The 19,241-nt window shown below is 40.1% G+C and overlaps 1 protein-coding gene across 1 annotated transcript; it reads left to right on the forward strand.

Annotated features, from left to right (window-relative positions):
• The first annotated feature begins 422 nt into the window (after nucleotides 1–422).
• Nucleotides 423–16,998, forward strand: st6galnac (ST6 (alpha-N-acetyl-neuraminyl-2,3-beta-galactosyl-1,3)-N-acetylgalactosaminide alpha-2,6-sialyltransferase). The gene is made up of 10 exons (XM_034119213.1): nucleotides 423–525; nucleotides 1,737–2,044; nucleotides 8,036–8,447; nucleotides 10,390–10,555; nucleotides 11,162–11,336; nucleotides 13,660–13,798; nucleotides 13,886–13,989; nucleotides 14,680–14,763; nucleotides 14,988–15,087; nucleotides 15,535–16,998. Exons 2-10 carry the CDS (start codon nucleotides 1,908–1,910, stop codon nucleotides 15,700–15,702), a joined length of 1,485 nt encoding a protein of 494 aa, XP_033975104.1. The 5' UTR covers nucleotides 423–525; nucleotides 1,737–1,907; the 3' UTR covers nucleotides 15,703–16,998.
• Nucleotides 16,999–19,241: the final 2,243 nt, after the last annotated feature.

Raw genomic sequence — 19,241 nt, forward strand, 5'->3', positions numbered from 1 at the left:
CTCTCCTTTCAGAGTATTTCCTTTCTTTTCACTCAGGAACCCACACCATTGACTCTCACTTGGCTCCGAGGGCCCCGGCTGACTGCTGGCTGGAGTGAATGTAACTGTGGATGTGCAGAGAGTCTGTCAGCTGTGTGGTGGAAATTCAGCCTGCATGTTCCTGCTTGTCACCTGACAGTTCCTCTGAGTTATGAATGTGTGTGTGAGTGTGTGTGTCCCCCTCTTGTCCTGTGATCCAGGGTCTCCCGCATAGCAGAGATCCTTAGAGCAGTCTGCTCATGTCTGACTTTATTGCAGCCTAGAGTGGGTTTTTCTTTCTCCAGCCCTCCCCTCTCATGCTGTGGAGTTGAGGGGGTTGACCAATTACCAGCAGCTGTTGCTCATTTCACAATGGTCCCGCCCATACAGTGCTGAGGCTGGCAGTGAGACGCTCCTCACCAGAGGAGAGGCAGAGCTCCTAACTTAGAGGAATACATGACCATGCGAGAAACACTGAGACTACAGACAACAGAGGATTTTCTACCGGTAAGAGAATGTGTCTTACTTGATCTGTCTGTTTTCTATCTGAATGGCTTTGTTTATGTTAGACGGGAACATGGTGACTCGAGAGGAGTCCTCTGACTAAAGGAAGACTCATGATTTGTCACAGTCTGATGCTGTATGCTTCCTTTCCTGTCTTTTATTTAGCTTGGACTCCTTCTCAGCCACTTTAGAGACTTGTACGCCATTCATCTAGTAGAAATCTGCTACAACTGTATTTTATGTGTGGGAAATATGAATTCCCCCTGGAGTTCTTTTCTTTTATTGTGTCTGTTATCAGATATGGCAGCTGAGTTTATCACTGGAACTCTACAACACATTCTTTCCATTCCCCATGTACCCTCAGCCAGGAGTCCCACAAGCCTGGGAAACTGTACCACTCACATTGTCATCAGCGCTGTTATTATTTCCCTGACCCACTTATCAAGCGATTACTCTGAAGGACTTAAGAAAAGCAGCTCGAGACTTAGTTTAGATATTTCTCACAGAATGGCCCTGGGCTTTGTTTATTACACTTACAAAGAGGTGAGAAGTGGAGAATAAGGTGGTGCTCGGGGGTCTATGCTAATATGCTTGAATATCTGCTGGGACCTCCAGAGGCATACATTTGCAGGGAGAGCGAAAAAAAGACGTTTTCTGTTAGATAGATCTTCCTGCATTTGTTGTCAACTGCAACTTTTTTATCAGCTTGTGTCCAACATGTTTCCTGTTTTAAATGCTGCTTGGGTGTGTTTCTTTTCAGTATCTGGTTGAGTGTAAGTATGTTTTCACGTAGGCTATAAAGGATTTACTTCGAAGGGGGTTGAACACGTTGCAATGTCATGTTTAGTGTCTGCTTCCTTGCATTTTGTTTCAATGTATGTCCTTGGTGATCTTACAAGAAACATGTCAGACTTGATCTGACAATAAGTATTTGGTTCATGACATAAACACAGTAGGGGGTAATGAAATACAAAAATAAGACATAAGTCAAGAAGTCACACTTCAAGAACCGCAAGAGCAGGAAGGAGATAAATGAAAGCAGCATGTAAAAAAATATAAGATTGAGACTCTTCACTATGTTTTCAAAGGTTTCATTAAAAAGGGATTACTTCTGTTGACGATAAAGTCCCCCCTTCCATCCTGACTCCCCCCCCCCCCCCCACGAGTTGTTGCCCTTGTTTCAACTCTCTCTTTCTGTCTCCCTCACACTGTAGTTTTGCTATTGTGAGCGAATTAAATCCATCACCCTCCAACTCCTGGAAGATCAAAAGTCCTGAGCACAAGACACCAGGCTTCTCCTCCTCCATCCTCATGTCCCTCCAGGAGAGGAGGGCAAGGCACACACACACAGCCCCCCGGCCGAGGACACACACTACCTGACACGGATGGCTTTCAAGAGGAAGCTGCTGCTCGGGTTTGTTACCGCGGGCTCTCTGCTGTGCGTCTACATTCTGTGTTTGAACCTGTCCAGCGCCACAGGGCCTCTGAAAACATTCCATCGCTTCACACACAAACATAACGGGTGAGCAAAGTGACCACACTCACACTGATTTGTAAACGAGCTGAAAGTGGAAGTGACAGGTTTCTATTGTTCTGGCAGTTTGACATATTGTACGGGAAATTAAAATGCTGATTCCAAGGCATTACTGGTCACTTCAGTCAGTTCAGCTGATCACGTGTTTAACCTGCTAAAGGCTAAAAGAAAGAAACACCCCCCCCCTCACACATACAGGAAATGAAACTGGCTGAAATGTAGTGACCTGCAGTCTTCAGAAAAGCATTTACTGCAAATGATCTGAGACAGATTAAAAAGGAAGGCAAAATTAAAAGAGCAGAAGTCAATATTTATAGTCCTCGGTATGAGTCCAGCTCAGAAAACACTTCCCATAGTGCTTTGTGATTCATTATTTTAAAAATAAGGGTTGAATTACCTACTCTGTTTATCTGATTTAGAATCAGCATTCTCAAATGAAACTTGAGTGTTTACACGAGGGGTCAAATGACCCCATTTGGCGGTTCTAGGTATACATGCTCATATATTTTTTTCATCCCCCACCCTCCAAAATGCAGTCGATGACTAATATACCCATTTTGGGAAAAGTCACGAAGTTTGAGATGTGTGGGTTTTAACGCAGGGGGGTAAAAATGACCCCCTTGGCAGTTCTAGTGTTAAAGCTAAGGGTGGGTAGTCTTCAGAACTTTGCTATGTTATATTTTGGTCAGTATGGAAGATTTTGAAACTATCCAACAGAAAAAGATATGTTTCGAGAAATGGGCTGTTTTTTGGAGATTACCCAACCAGCTTTAAAACATTCCTTTTTCTCTGACAACAATTCATAGAAATGTACACATTTGTGTCATCGTCAGCCCTCACAGAGATATCATTTTTGAAACATGTAATTTGTTAATTTTCATCTTCCTTATAGTAGGACTTCACAAAAAAACGATTTAAAACTCAGTTAATTGGGTTAATTTTTGTAATTGCTTCAGTTAGTCATAACAGATCAAACTGTTCAGATTCATTTTTACAATAAATCGATAAATGGTGCGCTTCTGCAAATAATAAACATAATTAATACATTTAAACAAACTACTAAAAGTAGACTACATTATTCAAAATTAACTCTGGATAATAACACGCGAATAATCCTCCCCCTCTTCTGACAGCCCGTCTGTCAGTCTGTCAGTCTGTCAGTCTGTCAAGCAGCTCGCTGAACCAGTATTGAGTGACCCGACCCTCCTCCTCCTGCTGCCTTGATATTATTCCAACAGGATTTTTCAAAGATGTTTTTCCTTGCATGGCCTCAGATCTACTTCATATAGTAAACACATCTCTTCACTCAGGTATTTTTCCAGAGGCCCTGAAAACTGCAGTCATTAAACCGCTCTTAAAAAAGAATAATCTAGATGCTTCAGTAATGAACAATTACAGGCCAATATCAAACCTGCCATTTCTAGGTAAAATCATTGAAAAAGTAGTTTTTCAACAGTTGAGTAACTTCTTGCATTTAAATAACTCTTTGGATGTGTTCCAGTCAGGATTTCGTCCAAACCACAGCACTGAGACTGCTCTTGTAAAGGTCTTCAATGACATCCACTTAAACACAGACAGTGGCAGAACTTCAGTGTTAGTATTATTAGATCTCAGTGCTGCGTTTGACCCTGTTGACCACAATATATTACTAGATCGACTGGAAAACTGGGTGGGACTTTCGGAAACAGTTCTAAATTGGTTTGAATCCTACTTAAAGGACAGAAACAACTTTGTTTCTATAGGTAAATACACATCTGAGTTGACAAATATGACATGTGGGGTACCTCAAGGCTCCATCTTGGGGCCTCTTCTCTTTAACGTCTACATGCTACCACTGGCTCAGATAATGAAAAACAACTAAATAAGTTACCATAGCTATGCGGATGACACACAAAAATTCTTTTTGGAGCCAAGGCAGAACGTATAAAAGTTAGCGCTGAGCTTCAGTCTGCAATGTTCAAAACAACAGATGAAGCCAGAAATCTAGGTGTAGTCATGGACTCTGACCTGAGTTTCAACAGTCACATTAAAACAGTTACTAAATCAGCCTACTATCACCTAAAGAACATAGGATTAAAAGACTAATGTCACAGCAGGATTTGGAAAAACTTGTCCATGCTTTTATCTTCAGTAGACTGGACTACTGTAATGGTGTCTTTACAGGTCTCACTAAAACATCTATTAGAAAGCTGCAGCTAATTCAGAACGCCGCTGCTCGAGTCCTCACTAACACTAAGAAAGTGGATCACATCACTCCTGTTCTGAAGTCCTTACACTGGCTTCCTGTGTGTCAAAGAATAGATTTCAAAATATTGTTGCTGGTTTATAAAGCTTTGAATGGTTTAGGCCCAAAATACATTTCTGACCTACTCCCAAATTATGAACCATTCAGATCTCTCAGGTCATCAGGGACAGGTCTGCTTTCTGTCCCCAGAGTCAGAACTAAACATGGAGAAGCAGCATTCAGTTATTATGCTCCAAATATCTGGAACAAACTCCCAGAAACCTGCAGGTCCGCTGCAACTCTGACTACTTTTAAATCCAGGCTGAAAACTTTTCTTTTTGCCGCTGCTTTTAATTGAACTATTCACATCTTAAACTGCACTGTAACTTTTATCCATGTATTTTTTCTTTTAATGTTTATTTTATTATCTTTTCTTTTAATGACTGATTTTAAATGCCATTTTCTTAATGTCTTCCATTTTTGTAAAGCACTTTGAATTGCCTTGTGTTGAAAGGTGCTATATAAATAAACTTGCCTTGCCTTGCCTTGCCTTGCCTTGACAGTAAACAATACACATACCTATAACTAGTTTAGCTAGTTCCAGAGGTAGATTAGATTGGTATATCTGACAGGTCTAACTTGAAATGTGTGATTGCGCTCACCGAGAAGAAATGGGCATTTTTTTTGGAGATTATCCAACCAGTTAATTTTCGAGATGACTCAACCAGCTTTAACATTTTCCTTTTTCTCTTTCAAAATGTAAACAATACATATACATTTACACATTTGTTAAAACAAATTTAAACTCTAAAATTTGAATGCGCTTCATGCGGGTTGTGTAGGTATGGTAGGATCAAAATGTTATTAAAATAATCCCCCCCACACATACATATATATTTTGTGTGAAAGTTATTAGTTTATGTTGATCACAATTTCGGCAGGCATAAAGGGGGGAAACACTCGGGGAGGATATTTTATTTATTTGAATTGCATTTTAAGAAAAAAAGACAATGTTGATAATGAACCTAAATGATTTGTAAAAAAGCTAGTTATTATTTATCCTAAATCTAATGGGTAAAGGTATTCGGGCAAGGTATAAGGGGAGGAAATGATAGAACCATCTCACTCCGTTTAGGTTCCATATGTTGTTTCTAAATCAGAGACACATGAGGAGATGTGGCAGTTTAATCAGCATTCAGCTGAGAAAAGGGACGAGGTTGAAGGGTTAAACCTTTAGATCGTGGTATAAAAGGTTCCATGGTTTTTCTGTAACCAGCACTTATTCCCCCCTCTAGTTGTATCATTGTGGTTTTAACAAAGGAGCCACACAGCACTCGGCTGCACTAATGGAGGTAGTCTCTTACACGCGTATGTGAAATGTATGCGTTGTTATAATGGGCAGCGCTCCAGGTTTAAAAGCCAGCAGGTCCAGATAAAATACATGAACTCAGGGGAGAGACATGAGAAAGATGGCTGTTTCTAAAAGGTCTGTTACAGAAACTAAATGCTAAGTTTGGGCATGCAGAGCTCGCAGGTCTTTCATTTAGAAAGCTGTTCTTTCATTTGAATGCCTGGGTAAAAATAAGGTTGTGAGTGTCCTCCTCACTTCCCCTGCTCTGGGGCTTTTTTGATATACTACACCTCAATTTTATTTTACTGGACTGTGGGGCCCTTTTGCATTTAAAGATAAAATATATATTTTTAAATAAAAATAAATAAATCAAGTAAATAAACTTAAGCTATGTTATTATTCTTTTTCTTAAATATTTAAAGAAAAGTCATTTTCTTTTCACAAATATCTCTCAAAATAATAAAATGTAAAATAAGGAAAAATAAAATCACTATTTCTTTCTTTTTTACGCTGCATCCCTCAAAAATATTTAACTTAGATTTTATACATTGTATACAAATAATAGGAGGAATTAAACTTAAGCCATGTCATTATTATTATTATATATTTTTGAATAGTGTTTTTTGTTTCAATTATCTATCAAAATAATTTAAAAAAATCATTACTTTCTCTTTTACGCTATATTTACAAACTTATTACAGGTGAAATATAAATGACAAACAAGCTGCGTCCTGAATGACATCCTGCCCACTCTGTAGTTAACCTTTGATATTTGTTTAACATGAAGTAGGCCTAATTGTGTTCTAGTTACACTTTAAATGCAGTGTCCGTATCTCATTCCCCGGCTTTACTTACTGCTCGGCGTGACATCCGCAGCATGTGGTGTGTCAGTTCAATAACAGCTGTAGAACCAGATAAGCGCTATCAGGGTTCGAGTTATAAACTGAGCTCTATGGGGGTCTTTAAAACTAACGCACACACACACACACACACACACACACAGCAGAAGCAGGCCTCTACTTGCTACAAACTTAAATATGAAAAGGTTCGACTACGCACACACACATCATCTCGGCTCGCGCAGCACGCTCACAGGCACAGATTGCGCAATAATGTATTGCAGTGCAGGCATATTGTCATTCAAGAGATGCGTTGTTCTTTTGGAAAACATGTTTTTCTTTTAGCCTATTTACCTCGTTAACGTAAATAATACTCATTACATTGACACATGCATTATTTGTGATTCAAATAATGGTTGTTGGTAATGTATTAGCGACCCCCACAGATGTATGATTTCACTGCATCCGTGGGAGCTCAGACCCCTCCTTATGGGAGCTCAGCTCCCATTGGCTCCCACATAACTCGAACCCTGAGCGCCATGGTTACCTGAAGCTAAATCTGGATGTTCTGTCTTGAATTAAAGGATTTATTAGCTTTATTAGCACTGTGTTTTTAGCAGATTTTGACAGTGGAGTCTAACTTTCAACCCTATAACTCAAAGTTCACTTACTAGCTTTTCTTTAGCACCTTTAAGCCCCTTCTTTTTATTTTCCTTTACTCCTTTCCTCATACACAAGTCTCATATACATGTGATGGCAACTAAGCTTTCTCCTTGCCACTGACAAACAGAAACATTTAGTTTAACAGCTCTGGAAAAATGCTTGAAGAAAACTTCAAGTTCATTGAGAATAGTCACACAAATGTAGCCTCCACCCTGCTTCATTATGGTGACATGTTTTCCATGCTATGCAATGTGAGTCATAAAAGTTGAGATCCTCCCATTCTCTCATTACTCATGTAGAAAATGTGTTGGCGCCACAGACACGTCCTGTCAACTGTTGTCAAGCGTAAAATAAATGTGGTTTTGCTCTTGTTATTTATGTTTTTGTTCTTGTGTTTGACAATGATGCTCAAATAGGCTTTCTTGGTTTTCTGGGACATGGATACCACATACTGTATCTGGCTGTTGAATATGAATCTGGAGTGAGAAGCTAGTTAGCTTAGCATATAGCCTGGAAACATGGATACATGTGGCTAACCTGCTTAAGGTTAATGTCCTCCAGCATCTCAAAACTCTCTTTTTGTGTGTTTTATAGAAACAACAAGATATGACATGCTGATTAATGAGCTTTCTAGATTACCTTTTGAAATAGCCAGCCATCTGTTTCATAGTATTCCAGTCTTTATGCTAAGCTAAGCTAACTAGCGGCTGGCTCTAACTTCAAAGTAGAGTGGTATCAATCGCATATTATACTCATCAAGAACACAAATAAGCATGATACTGACAAAGTTGAACTGTTTTTTCAAGAGTGAACCTTATGGGATCATGTTGAGAGAGTGAGAGGGATCAGCTGATTTGCTTCCTGCTGCAACTCACTGCCAAATCCTGTTCTGTCCTCCACAGCAACTTACTAGACTTTGGGGAGCTTCTTGACCAAGAGGGCATCAACGTCCAGTCGACCCCTATCTCCACCTTAGACCGAGAGCTCTCTGTTGAACCCAAACCAGAAGAGAACAGCGTTGTTCCCAATGTCCCAGATGTCCCAAATGTCCCAACTGTCCCAAATGTCCCAACTGTCCCAACTGTCCCAAATGTCCCAGATGTCCCAACTGTCCCAAATGTCCCAGATGTCCCAACTGTCCCAAATGTCCCAAATGTCCCAGAATCCAGTTCTAGGTCTGATGGCGTGGGTAAACCCAGGACCATCAACAAAGCCCCCCCACTGCCCCAGCAGCAGCCCACAAAGGCCCACGGACCCACAGAGCCCTCCTTCATCGGAGACACCTACATGAGTGAAGTCTTCCCACCACAAACGGTAAGTTCCAAATGTGCTGGTATGACCTGTAAGACCTCTAAAAAAAAAACCTGTGAATGTTTATGTGTGAATAAACACCTTCAGATGATTGTAAATTAATAATGTATTTATATCTGTAGATCATAGTGCTTTAGTAACACATGCTTTCATTGTGCTGGATATGTTGTTATCGGATGGGTGCCACAGTTGTCTGTTGTTCTAGTAAATCCTTCATAACAAATCAAACGTTGTCGCCTGAAGCTTGGCTCTGCTTTTTCTTCCTAGTATATTTTTGTACGCAAGATAGATATGACAACTCAAATCTGCCTCAAAATCTTGGGAGTGATCTTAGTGTTCTGCAAGAAAACGCAACATCCCAATATTTTATGGGAATTACCTGCCATGCACACATTGTGATTTTTTTACCAAACTGTTTTCAAAATAAAAAGGAGCAACCCAATTAAGCTGCAGTTTTTTTTTTTTTTTTTTGTAAACTGTTACATAAGTGCACACAGGCTGAATTGTTATTCCATAGAGAAGCAGTGGCGTATAACACAATTACTATACATTAATTGAGGTTTGTAACCTTTTCATGCTACCTTGTCTGTGTGCATGTGGTTGTATATGTATTGCACTGTAATGCCCTTGTAAGTGTCCTAATGAATATGTCTGTGGATAAAAGCTCTTGTGGTTAGCGCTGTTCTTTGGCAGCTGTGTTTTTCCTACATTAATTGCTCCCAGTAGAGTTAGAGTCCGGAGGTTAATCTTGAGGTTGTGCTTTTGGCTTTATATTATGATCATGTGGGATACACTTCTATGTTGCTGCTAATCCATAGAGAGTAGGGATAGTACTGTATGTGTGTTGTTAGATCAAAAGAATTCACAAACGTAATGGATAACAATAATTTTAACTTGGGTTTAATTAAAGGGGACCTATCATGCAAAATGCACTTTTGTACGTCTTTTATACATGAATATGTGTCCCCGGTGTGTCAGGGAACTCACCAAGTGTCAGAAAACACAACCCTCTCTTTTCCTCCATACCCAAATCTCTAAAAACGGGGCTGCAACGGAGCTGATACAGATTTGAATTTTTCTGACGTCAGAAAAGGGGTGCTCCGCCTATATGGGCAACTCTCCACCTATCAGGGGAATGGGGGGTTGGGCCACGGCCACGGCCATTGCCGCTCGAAAGCCCTGGAGACGCTGTAGTACATATGCCAGGCCTGTAAGTGGCGCTGTAGTCTGCCACAAAAGCAGCGAAGAACACTTCTCACAGAATCAGCCCTTGCAAAAACAGGGCTGGAAAAGAGCAAATAGAGCGAAATGAGGCATGGCTAAAATGCATGATCTGTTTGGTATTTTGAAAAAAAAAACTTCACAGACATGTTTTATATAGGTATGGCCCTACAATATATTATTCAAATATAGCATGATAGGTCCACTTTAAAGTATCTACCTTTTTTAATTATGTTAAAGTGTACAATGTTATATAGCAAGCAAGATTGGTATACATCAAATAATATGAATGTAATATTGTTGGTAACATTTTAGAACAAAATATTTTAAAAAACTATAAAATTACAATTTATTGTGAAAAAAGAAAGGAAGTGTATGTGTGTATAAATGGGAAAGAAAACATTGGATAACACAGCAGATATGCTATTTTGGTAGCATTTTTTGACAAAAACTGTGAGTTGGTGTGAAAAGCTATTCCGTATTCGTTTATTTAAATCTGACTTCTTTCAGTGATAACATTTAGGGTGATGAAGATCTAACGATTGACAAATTACGTAAGAATGAACCTGTGATTAGGCTTCCAAATAAGTTTTGAAGTGCCAAGGAATATTCCCTTCACCTGAAAGTATCTTGTAAAAAAACAAAACATGTTTGGTATCTGAAATAAAGGAGCAGATAAGATGTGTGATAATGTTAACAACCAGGCTGTACCTGTTTCCCTCAGGAATGCACAGATAGTATCCAAAGACTGGCCGCCAAAACAGAATTTGGTCGACGGTTTCTGAACGACATTCCAGTCGTGCAGTGGGCCCAACACGTCACTCAGGAAAGCTACCAGCGTCTGAGCAAGTACCCAGGAACACATGGCTGGGGGGGGATCGATTACAAAAGTGAGTTTTTGTTCTTCTATATGTTTTTTTCCCATTAAAGAGGACATTATGCTCATTTTCAGAGTTTGAGGCCCTTGCTTTTTAGTATCTACCACATAAATATTTTGAATGAAGTGCAGTATTTTACAAGAATTGACATGACCTTTTAAAACCTATTTGAGATATCCTGTCAACATGAACTCATGTTATGGATGTGTTGATACAATGCAAATATAATTCAAAAGACATTCGTATTAGACTTGTTGTGTAGAGATCAAAGGTTGAAGGAAGCTGTTTGTTTGCATGCCAAATGTATCCAGAGAAGGCACAAAGTATGTTGGATAATTTGAGGACATATGGGCCTCATCACAGTTAAGATGATTATCATGTTGAGATAATTGCAGCTTCCTGTCTCTGTGCCTACACATGCAGCCTCGGGGGGGTTCTTCCTTTCAGATCAATCACAAATAACTGGATCTGTGGGTGGATGCAATTATATAAGTACAAAAAAAACTGTCGTTCAACAACTGAATCTTTTATTTACGAGTCAAGGATTTAAAAAAAAAGCTGTTAAGACTGTGTTTAATAAATCTCATCGAGATTAACTCTATTTTTCTGTTTCCACAGCGTTGGTGGATACTCTGTCCGTCCTCAACTCTTCTGCTAACTGGCGGATGTTGGATGACTGGAAGGATCGTGGAGATGAATCTGAGTGTATCCGCTGTGCTGTGGTGGGGAATGGTGGGATACTGAAGGATTCAAAGAAAGGGAAGGAGATCGACAGTCACCACTATGTCTTCAGGTACATGTCCTACATTGAGAGTATCCTAACTAGAGCTAAATTCTACCCAACAGTCAATTCCATTGATTTCCATCCATTTTAGATATGGAAATCAATGGATTAATCAAAGGAAGTTTAATTTAATCTGCAGTTCGGTGTATTTAGCGGTCAAAGTCGCTATAATTTACCGTGTTTTATTGTTAAATAAAACTAAAATCTTTATATATCGCCTATGAATATATCAATGATTTTATCTTAATGCACACAATTTGTGTCATTTACTAGCTTAGATTTAGTACAAAGTCCAAAATGTATCTGTTTTAAACCACTTAAACCTAAAATATAAAAAGTGAGTGAAATCCGAGTCTTCAAGTACAAAAAGACTAAAAAATACATACACATATTTTTTAAGAGCATGCCCAAATCAAAAGCATATTTTTCTTCTTATAGCAACTTTAATTTAATAATTATAACATTAGCTTTCCCAAACCCTAAATAGGAACCTCACAGTTGCCTAGTATTTATAATAAAAAAATATAAGTGTATTACCTTTGAAAATTCACAACTAATGAAAGTGAAAGGCAACATTTTTAAAAAGCTGTTAAAAACGAACCAAAAGGGTATTTCATGTAGATTGAAATGTTTCCACCACAGTGTGCAGACCCCACACTCATAATATACAGTCTACTACCACAGCTCTGGTTAGGAAACGTGTCTTAGTCCCACAAGCTGCATCTGAACTGTCAGATAGCTCAGGGTTTATTTCTCAGGTCCTGTCACATGCTGGGTCTCAGCATGTGACAGGACCTCTCACAGGTCCAAAGGGTTGCTCGCTGTAACCCTTTGTCAGGGCTACAGCGAGCAGGATGTATGTTCAGGATGTCTTTATGGATGTTTGCACAGCAACAGATTACTCTGATGACCATCCATTTATCCCACAGCAACAGTCTTTAGTAAATCTACTGTGACTTTCTGTGTTGACTATTACATTTTAGATCGTGGTTGTTTGTTTGCGCTTTTTGTAATAAATGCATTTAAATTGCATTGTCGTTGTAGGCTTCAATGCTAAACAATTAGTAACCTGCATTTTATTATGTAATTGTGGCATTAGCCAAGCTTGTTGAATATTGTCTTCCAGGAGCCTCAGCTATAATAATAATAACAATAGGAGAGAGAGAGAGAGGACATGAGGATTGAGACGAGGATAGGAGAGAGAGAGGTGAGAGAGAGAGAGATGAGCTGATGGAGAGAGAGAGAGAGAGAGAGAGATAGAGAGGAGAGAGGAGAGATCCCCTTCGTCTATCAGAGAGAGCTATATAGGGATTAAGCTAGAGATAGTAGATCTTCTCTCTCCCTTATATCGTCTCTCTCTAAATAGTAAAGATAAATAGAATACAAAGCAAGACCAAGCATACAACTACACAGACCACGACAAAGACAATACACAGCCCAAGAACAAAGACACAGACCACCAAGACAAGCAAAGACAAAGACAAAGACAAAGACAAAGACAAAGAGAAAAAGCACGCGAACTGTTAGCGCCGGTGTTGTGTCAAATGATGCACCCCCGTCGTGAAATGCACCCCCTGGCCTGCCGTAAAAAGCACCCCCCCCCAAAAAAGATGTTTCTATTAATCCCACCCTCAAGCATTTTGGAGGGTAAAGTTGTAGGACTAGTACCAATAAATGGAGCAAGTTTCATGTATGTGACATGTTTATTGTCAGAGATAGCAAGGGGTGCATATCGTGGCAACCAGGCTGTTCAAAAAAGCACCCCCCAAAATAAAAATGTTTCTATTAATCCCACCCTCAAGCACTTGATGTAAAAATAAACAATACATTGTAAAGCACAAGCACAAGTATACAGACAGGACGTCACAATTAAATAAAAACATATATTAAATAAAAAATGAACTGAAAAATAAGTGAGGAATGAATGCAAAATCCAGGATTCGACGACCCAACCATCAAAAAGACAACATAGAATAGCGGACTATACGTTCAAATGCGCGTTCCCGTGTCAAGGGGTGCATTTCACGACGGGGGTGCATAATTTGACACAACACCGGTGTTATGCCGTGTGATGCATGCTCACGGCACCTCGCGGGAGCGCGCCACAGCGTAAAGCAAAAACTCACAGACATATCAATGATTTGTACGCCAAAGTTAGGTTTGGAAACGATATCATTTCCTTTTTGGCGGGCATGCATAACACGGCATAACACCGGAGCCTCGCTGCGTGGAAGCATATTACATATTGTGTTACTCGACTGCCTATGCAGATGGGCCCCCTGTAACAAATACAGTTTTATTTATTGAATTTGTGGACGCTTGTGTTCTTCAGGACCAATGGGGCCATCACTAAGGGCTTTGAGCAGGACGTGGGCTCTCGGACCACCCACTACACCTTCTCCACCAACACAATGATGAACTCCATGAGGGCCTACTCCGGTGCTGGGTATAGAGGCCCCCCTAAGTCTAATGTGAGAAGAAATCCTCCATAAACTGCAAAAATGTCGACATACCACATTCAGGCTTGAGTCACCTCACACTCTGTTCTTCTCCAACAGGAAACCCGATACGTTTTTCTGCCGGACCACGGCCGTGATTACCTGCTGATGAAGGCTGCGGCGACACACACAAAAGTAGAGACAGGACCTGAGCGGAACAAAAAGTAAGCAACACTCTCAGGCTCTCATAATGAGGATGCAGTTTGACTCACAATAATGTCCTTTGTATGTTACTGGTTTTTATTCCTTTAACTGTCCTTTCACTCAAACTGGATAACGCATTGAGCCGCGTGTTCTCAATGACAATATGCACACACCCTAAATCATATGCTGCTTTAACTATTTTGCTTAAAATGGAACCATTATTTACAAAATGAACATTACTGAGGTTATAAAACAAATGACAAGTAGGGTAATTTTCTCATAGACTCTAAAACTGGACACCCTGCTGTATACTGAGAGAATGCAAGTTAGAACGTCTCTGTTCAGTTTCTGAGTTTGCCGCTTGTTTTATAAAGAGCAGCCTCCCTGTGTTAGACAATAAGCTGGTGGTTCGTGCAGTTTGTTTACCCACATAAGATTTTAAACCTCACTGTGCTACGCCCTAATCTCTACAGTTTACATATTCACACCCTATCAAGTGTCGCAACCCTTGTGGCTAGCTAGAGAAAGCTTATGCTAATCATGCTAACCTTAGCATGTGCAGTAAACACTACATTCAGTTTCGATTTGTAATTGGTCTGCACATGGTAAAGATTTATTTGATCTTCTTATGAACTTTTACTCTTTTTAACTAGTGACAGTTTTTATGATTCAGCTTTTTTTTTCTATTAATTTCACATTTAATTCCACAGTCCATCCGACTACTTTGGAGAGGATGTGTCAGCAAAAAAGCTGAAGATATACCATCCTGATTTCGTCCGTTACCTCAGAAACAGGTGAGCGAATTATTCACGGAACAGGTGAGCAGAATGAAAGCAGGGCTCACATTTCAAATAGTTGGAAATTAGATTAAATTAGGTGGGCGGGGGGGGGTTGAAACCAGAGTGAGCCTCTGGCAGAATTTCCCACACAATATCAGAGGGGAAAAAGAGGAAGGTCTATTTATGTGTGAGCAACTTTTAACCACTGATTAATTTGTTTCTTGTTGTCTTTGTTTCAGGTTCCTTCGATCTCATACCATGCAAACCAAATTTAGGAACATATACCGTCCGTCAACGGGGGCTGTGATGCTGTTGGCTGCTCTGCACACCTGCGACCAGGTGGAATTCATACTTTAAGAAATAGTCACTGTCAGTCAGCTGTGTGTTTACTGTAGGGCGAGGCTGCACTTGCCTGAAAGCGTGAGAATTTTTTTACTCTTGACAGTTGGCCTTGCACATCCTGTTATCTCTAATGATATGCTGCTATTGACTCGCCTAGACCACATTTCAGTGCCATCATGGAAAAGTGTCCTTTGTGCAAGCCGTGTCCTTTGTGCAAGCCGTGTTATTTAGGATTGCCCATTCATTTTATTGCATACAAAGCAAATAATCTCTGTCAAACCTATTTTTCAAGCTGTCTTTAGTTTAGTTGACAGGGATGACAGTGAGTCGTGCTTGAATCATGAGATACATTTAATCAGAATAAATCTCTGTTTAGATTTCTAGAAGATAAGATGGCAGAATTTGTTGTCCTGACTGTTTTTTGTGTCTCTTTTGTTGATGAAGGTGAGTGCCTACGGCTTCATGACCCCGGACTTTAAGAAGTACTCGGACCACTACTACGACAGCGTCTACCACTCGGTGGGCTTCTACGCAAACCACGACCTCCGTATGGAACTGTCCCTATGGCAACAGCTGCACCAGGCGGGCCTCATAAAACTCTACATGCGTTAGTGGATTCAGGACGACTTGACATCACGTCTTCCTGTCTGCAGTCTGCAGCTTTGGGAAACAGGAAGTCCCGCCTACCTGGGCTCTAAATGACTTATTCAAGACTCTCTGTACTGAGATGAAAGAAAGAAGAAGAAACAAATGTTATGAAGGAAAACGTTTTTATTTTTAAGTAAAATGCTGTGATGGTTCAGCATGGGGAATTTTAGATATATATTTTTTATTTATAATCATTTTTTCCTCTCCCAAAACATTTTTTTGGGTGATTTGCTCATTAAAACAGGTCCAGACATCAGGGTTAAAATGAGACTACATTTGGTTAAACTGATTTTGAACAATGTTGTTAGTCCACTTTCATTCACACAAATGTTGAATGGATTGCCATCACATGAAATGTTGTTAAAATATATGTTACAATATACCCATCACCCAAATTAAGCAAATCACCAAAACGATGTTTACTAGGCTGAGTTTAAAACGTATTATACAATCAGTCTCTGGCTGGGTTACAGTGGTGTCTGTCACTGTGTGATGCAGCGCAGGGACAAGGGACAGGACTGCAATTGAGTGGGCCACTCGCTTAAAATATCCTGCTCTAAATAGACGTCAGAGCTCTGCTGGCAGTGGCCAACGTCTATTCTGACATTAACTCAGATGATGTTCTCCCTCCGGGTCTGTGTGTGGGGTTTACTGTGGAAGGATACACTGAGAGAATAGAGCTCTAATATTTGAACCTGTAGGTGTATTTACTTTAAGGGACTTAATTTATTTGTTATTGTTCTTACCTTTTTTTTAAGCACACAAGTGCACTGCCACAATAAGAAAACTGTGAGTGCCTTTTCTTTGAATGTGAACCAGCAGTTTGGGTTTAGCATTGTGAATTTCTCAGGCGATTTAGGATGTCTCCACCACAACACAAAGAGGAATGACCGTGGCATTTTCATTCAGTTTGGATTTTATGGGACGGTTGCCGAGGACTCCTTTGGGTTTACTGCTTGTTCGCCGCCACACCTTCTCCGTGGAAATGAAGGGCAAAGTTCCTTTAGATTTAAAGTCCACCCAATGGAGTCATCACACCCTTAAATTAAGAAAAGAAACGAAAGACATCAGCAAATCAGGGAATGTGTGTGTATCTTTGTGTAATATTGAATCTCAACATATTCAGATAAAGTGATCCAGTCATATGATACTGGTTTCTAATTTTACAAAGTGCAACAGGGGCGGGAGAAACCTTTTCTTATGGTGCAATTTCTTGAGGTTTACTTTTTTTAGTCTGTATTAAATCAAACTGTGATTGTATCTCCTACTTTGTGTTTCTTTCTTGGTTAGTCACAGCAACGTACAGGTCCAGGTTTGGATCATTTCCAAAAGAAGGAACATTTGCTCTGGATGTAAATGTGGATTCCTGGAAAGAATTAGAGTGTTCAATTGGCACACTTACATTTCTAATACTAAATAATAATCATTTATTTATTTTTAAATCAATATATTTTTTAAGGGAACCCTACAGTGGCGGGGTGCAAACATCATAGAACAGAACAAAACATTTCCATTAGGAGAAACGGCTGCAGTTTCAAAACGCTGCAAATATAAGAACACAAATGTTCCGAAACACATGCAAATTAGGAAAGATAGTCACCAACTTGACAACAGCATTGCAACCCTTACTGCTGCATAGACCAAAAGCTGCGAATACAAAATACTGCAAATAAATAAATTCTGCAAGACAATCACGATCTGCTGTAACCAACGAGCTAATGTAGCTAACCTAGTCATTTCATATATACTGACAAAACACTTACAATTATGAAACAGACTTACTCTGCGAGAGTGACTTTTAGCCAATCCCCAAACGTCAACAAGCGTTCCATTTGTGTTTATGTATTTACATCGTTTTTGAAAGTGCAGCACATTGGATATTTTTTGGGCCGCTATAGCGCGTTTGCACCAATGGGCCTCCATAGAACTCCTTTTGAGACAAAGATATTCTTATTAAGTCAGTACAACTAACCAAACTGAAATAAATGACTTTCTTCCAAGAAACTCACAAGCAACTATGAGCTTTTGTTGTCCTGACATCCAACAGGAAACAGGAACACAGACGCAGCTAAAGGTCCACACTGTCATTCTCGAAATGAATTTGTGTTCCTGTTCTATGGGTCTGCCTTGGTGGGAATATATACTAAAGCAGCTATGTGCTAACACCTCCTCTATGTGCTAACACCTCCTCTATATTGTTGGGAAGCGAACACATTTAGATTAAGGGTTAATCGTTGCTGATAGCCTTGGACACAGTCAATTATTAAAGAAGACCAACTTTAGACAACTTTTTATAAAATTCTATAAAAAAATGCATATTTTTCAATGATCCAGACAGAAAGCAGAGCATTCTTTAAGCAGGGCCTTTTTGTTTTCCTCTCCTATCTTTATCACCTCTCTTTAGTAAAACGTTACAGTGCAGATGAACTCAGTGACCTCTAATCTATCTTCCCCATGTGAGAGAGCCCTGTGAGGTGTGGGGCCAGATGTGCATGTTGTGATCTGGTCAGGGTGGGGGCCGCATTTAGGGAGTTACCAGAGTCATGAGACAGGCTTTGCAGGGTTGCCAAAATGTCTGGCAGCAAGACGTTACAATTACACACAGTGAAGATGGAGTGCAGCTACCAGCCTGAACACAGGGCCTGTTCCAGAGATATGAACACATTTGGGTATATGGACAGATTAGGGTTCCCCTTCAGTTTCCATCAAAGCAGATGCAAAGCGTTCTCAGGAGCTCACTAACATGCTTTTTGTTCCGCAAGAGATTGTATTTATTAGTTTTTGTAAAATCTTGGGCAATTTGGCTCTTGTCAGGAAATGAGGACTCTTATCCCTCGATGGCAACATGTACTACTGTTATAAACTGCAGCATGAGCGCACATTGTGATTATAGTATGCTCATAACCAGGGGCGTCGCCTGGACCTGGAAACATTCAGGGCTTAGGCGCCGTTTACACGAGGAGAAAACTGCTTGTATCTGCATAGTTTCGCGTGCGTATAGCCCTATTATTTACACGAGGCCGATAGAAACTGACCCCACAAACGATAACGGGTCCCAAGGTGGATAGATTTGCAAACGAAACGCTCTGGGGGGTCAACAGAGTCCGTGTAATCACCTCTATACAATATTTCCTGAAAAAATAACGATAGCCCCACCTTTCCCCGCCTCTCCTGCTCACTGCTGTAGCATGGCTGTGTTAATTAAACGCACAAGGGGTTCTTGAATGAAATAATATTATAAAAGGCAAACCAGAATTGTTAACGCCCAATATACTCCTTAAACAAAATAAACAGAGTCAGATTTCATGCATTGATCCATTATATTGACAAAGGAGGATCTCACCCGGTGTTTGTAGAGAATATCTCTCTGAGCGAGTCCTCTCCACGGAGACATGCTCCTCCTCCTGTCAGTAGCTACTGCTAGTGCTACTGCTACTGACCATGCTACAGATATTAGTGCAAAAATATACAGCTCCTCTACCACAACCATCAGCAACAAGTGG

The sequence above is a fragment of the Trematomus bernacchii genome, unplaced genomic scaffold (genome assembly GCF_902827165.1).
Source record: "Trematomus bernacchii unplaced genomic scaffold, fTreBer1.1, whole genome shotgun sequence".
Lineage (NCBI taxonomy): Eukaryota > Metazoa > Chordata > Actinopteri > Perciformes > Nototheniidae > Trematomus > Trematomus bernacchii.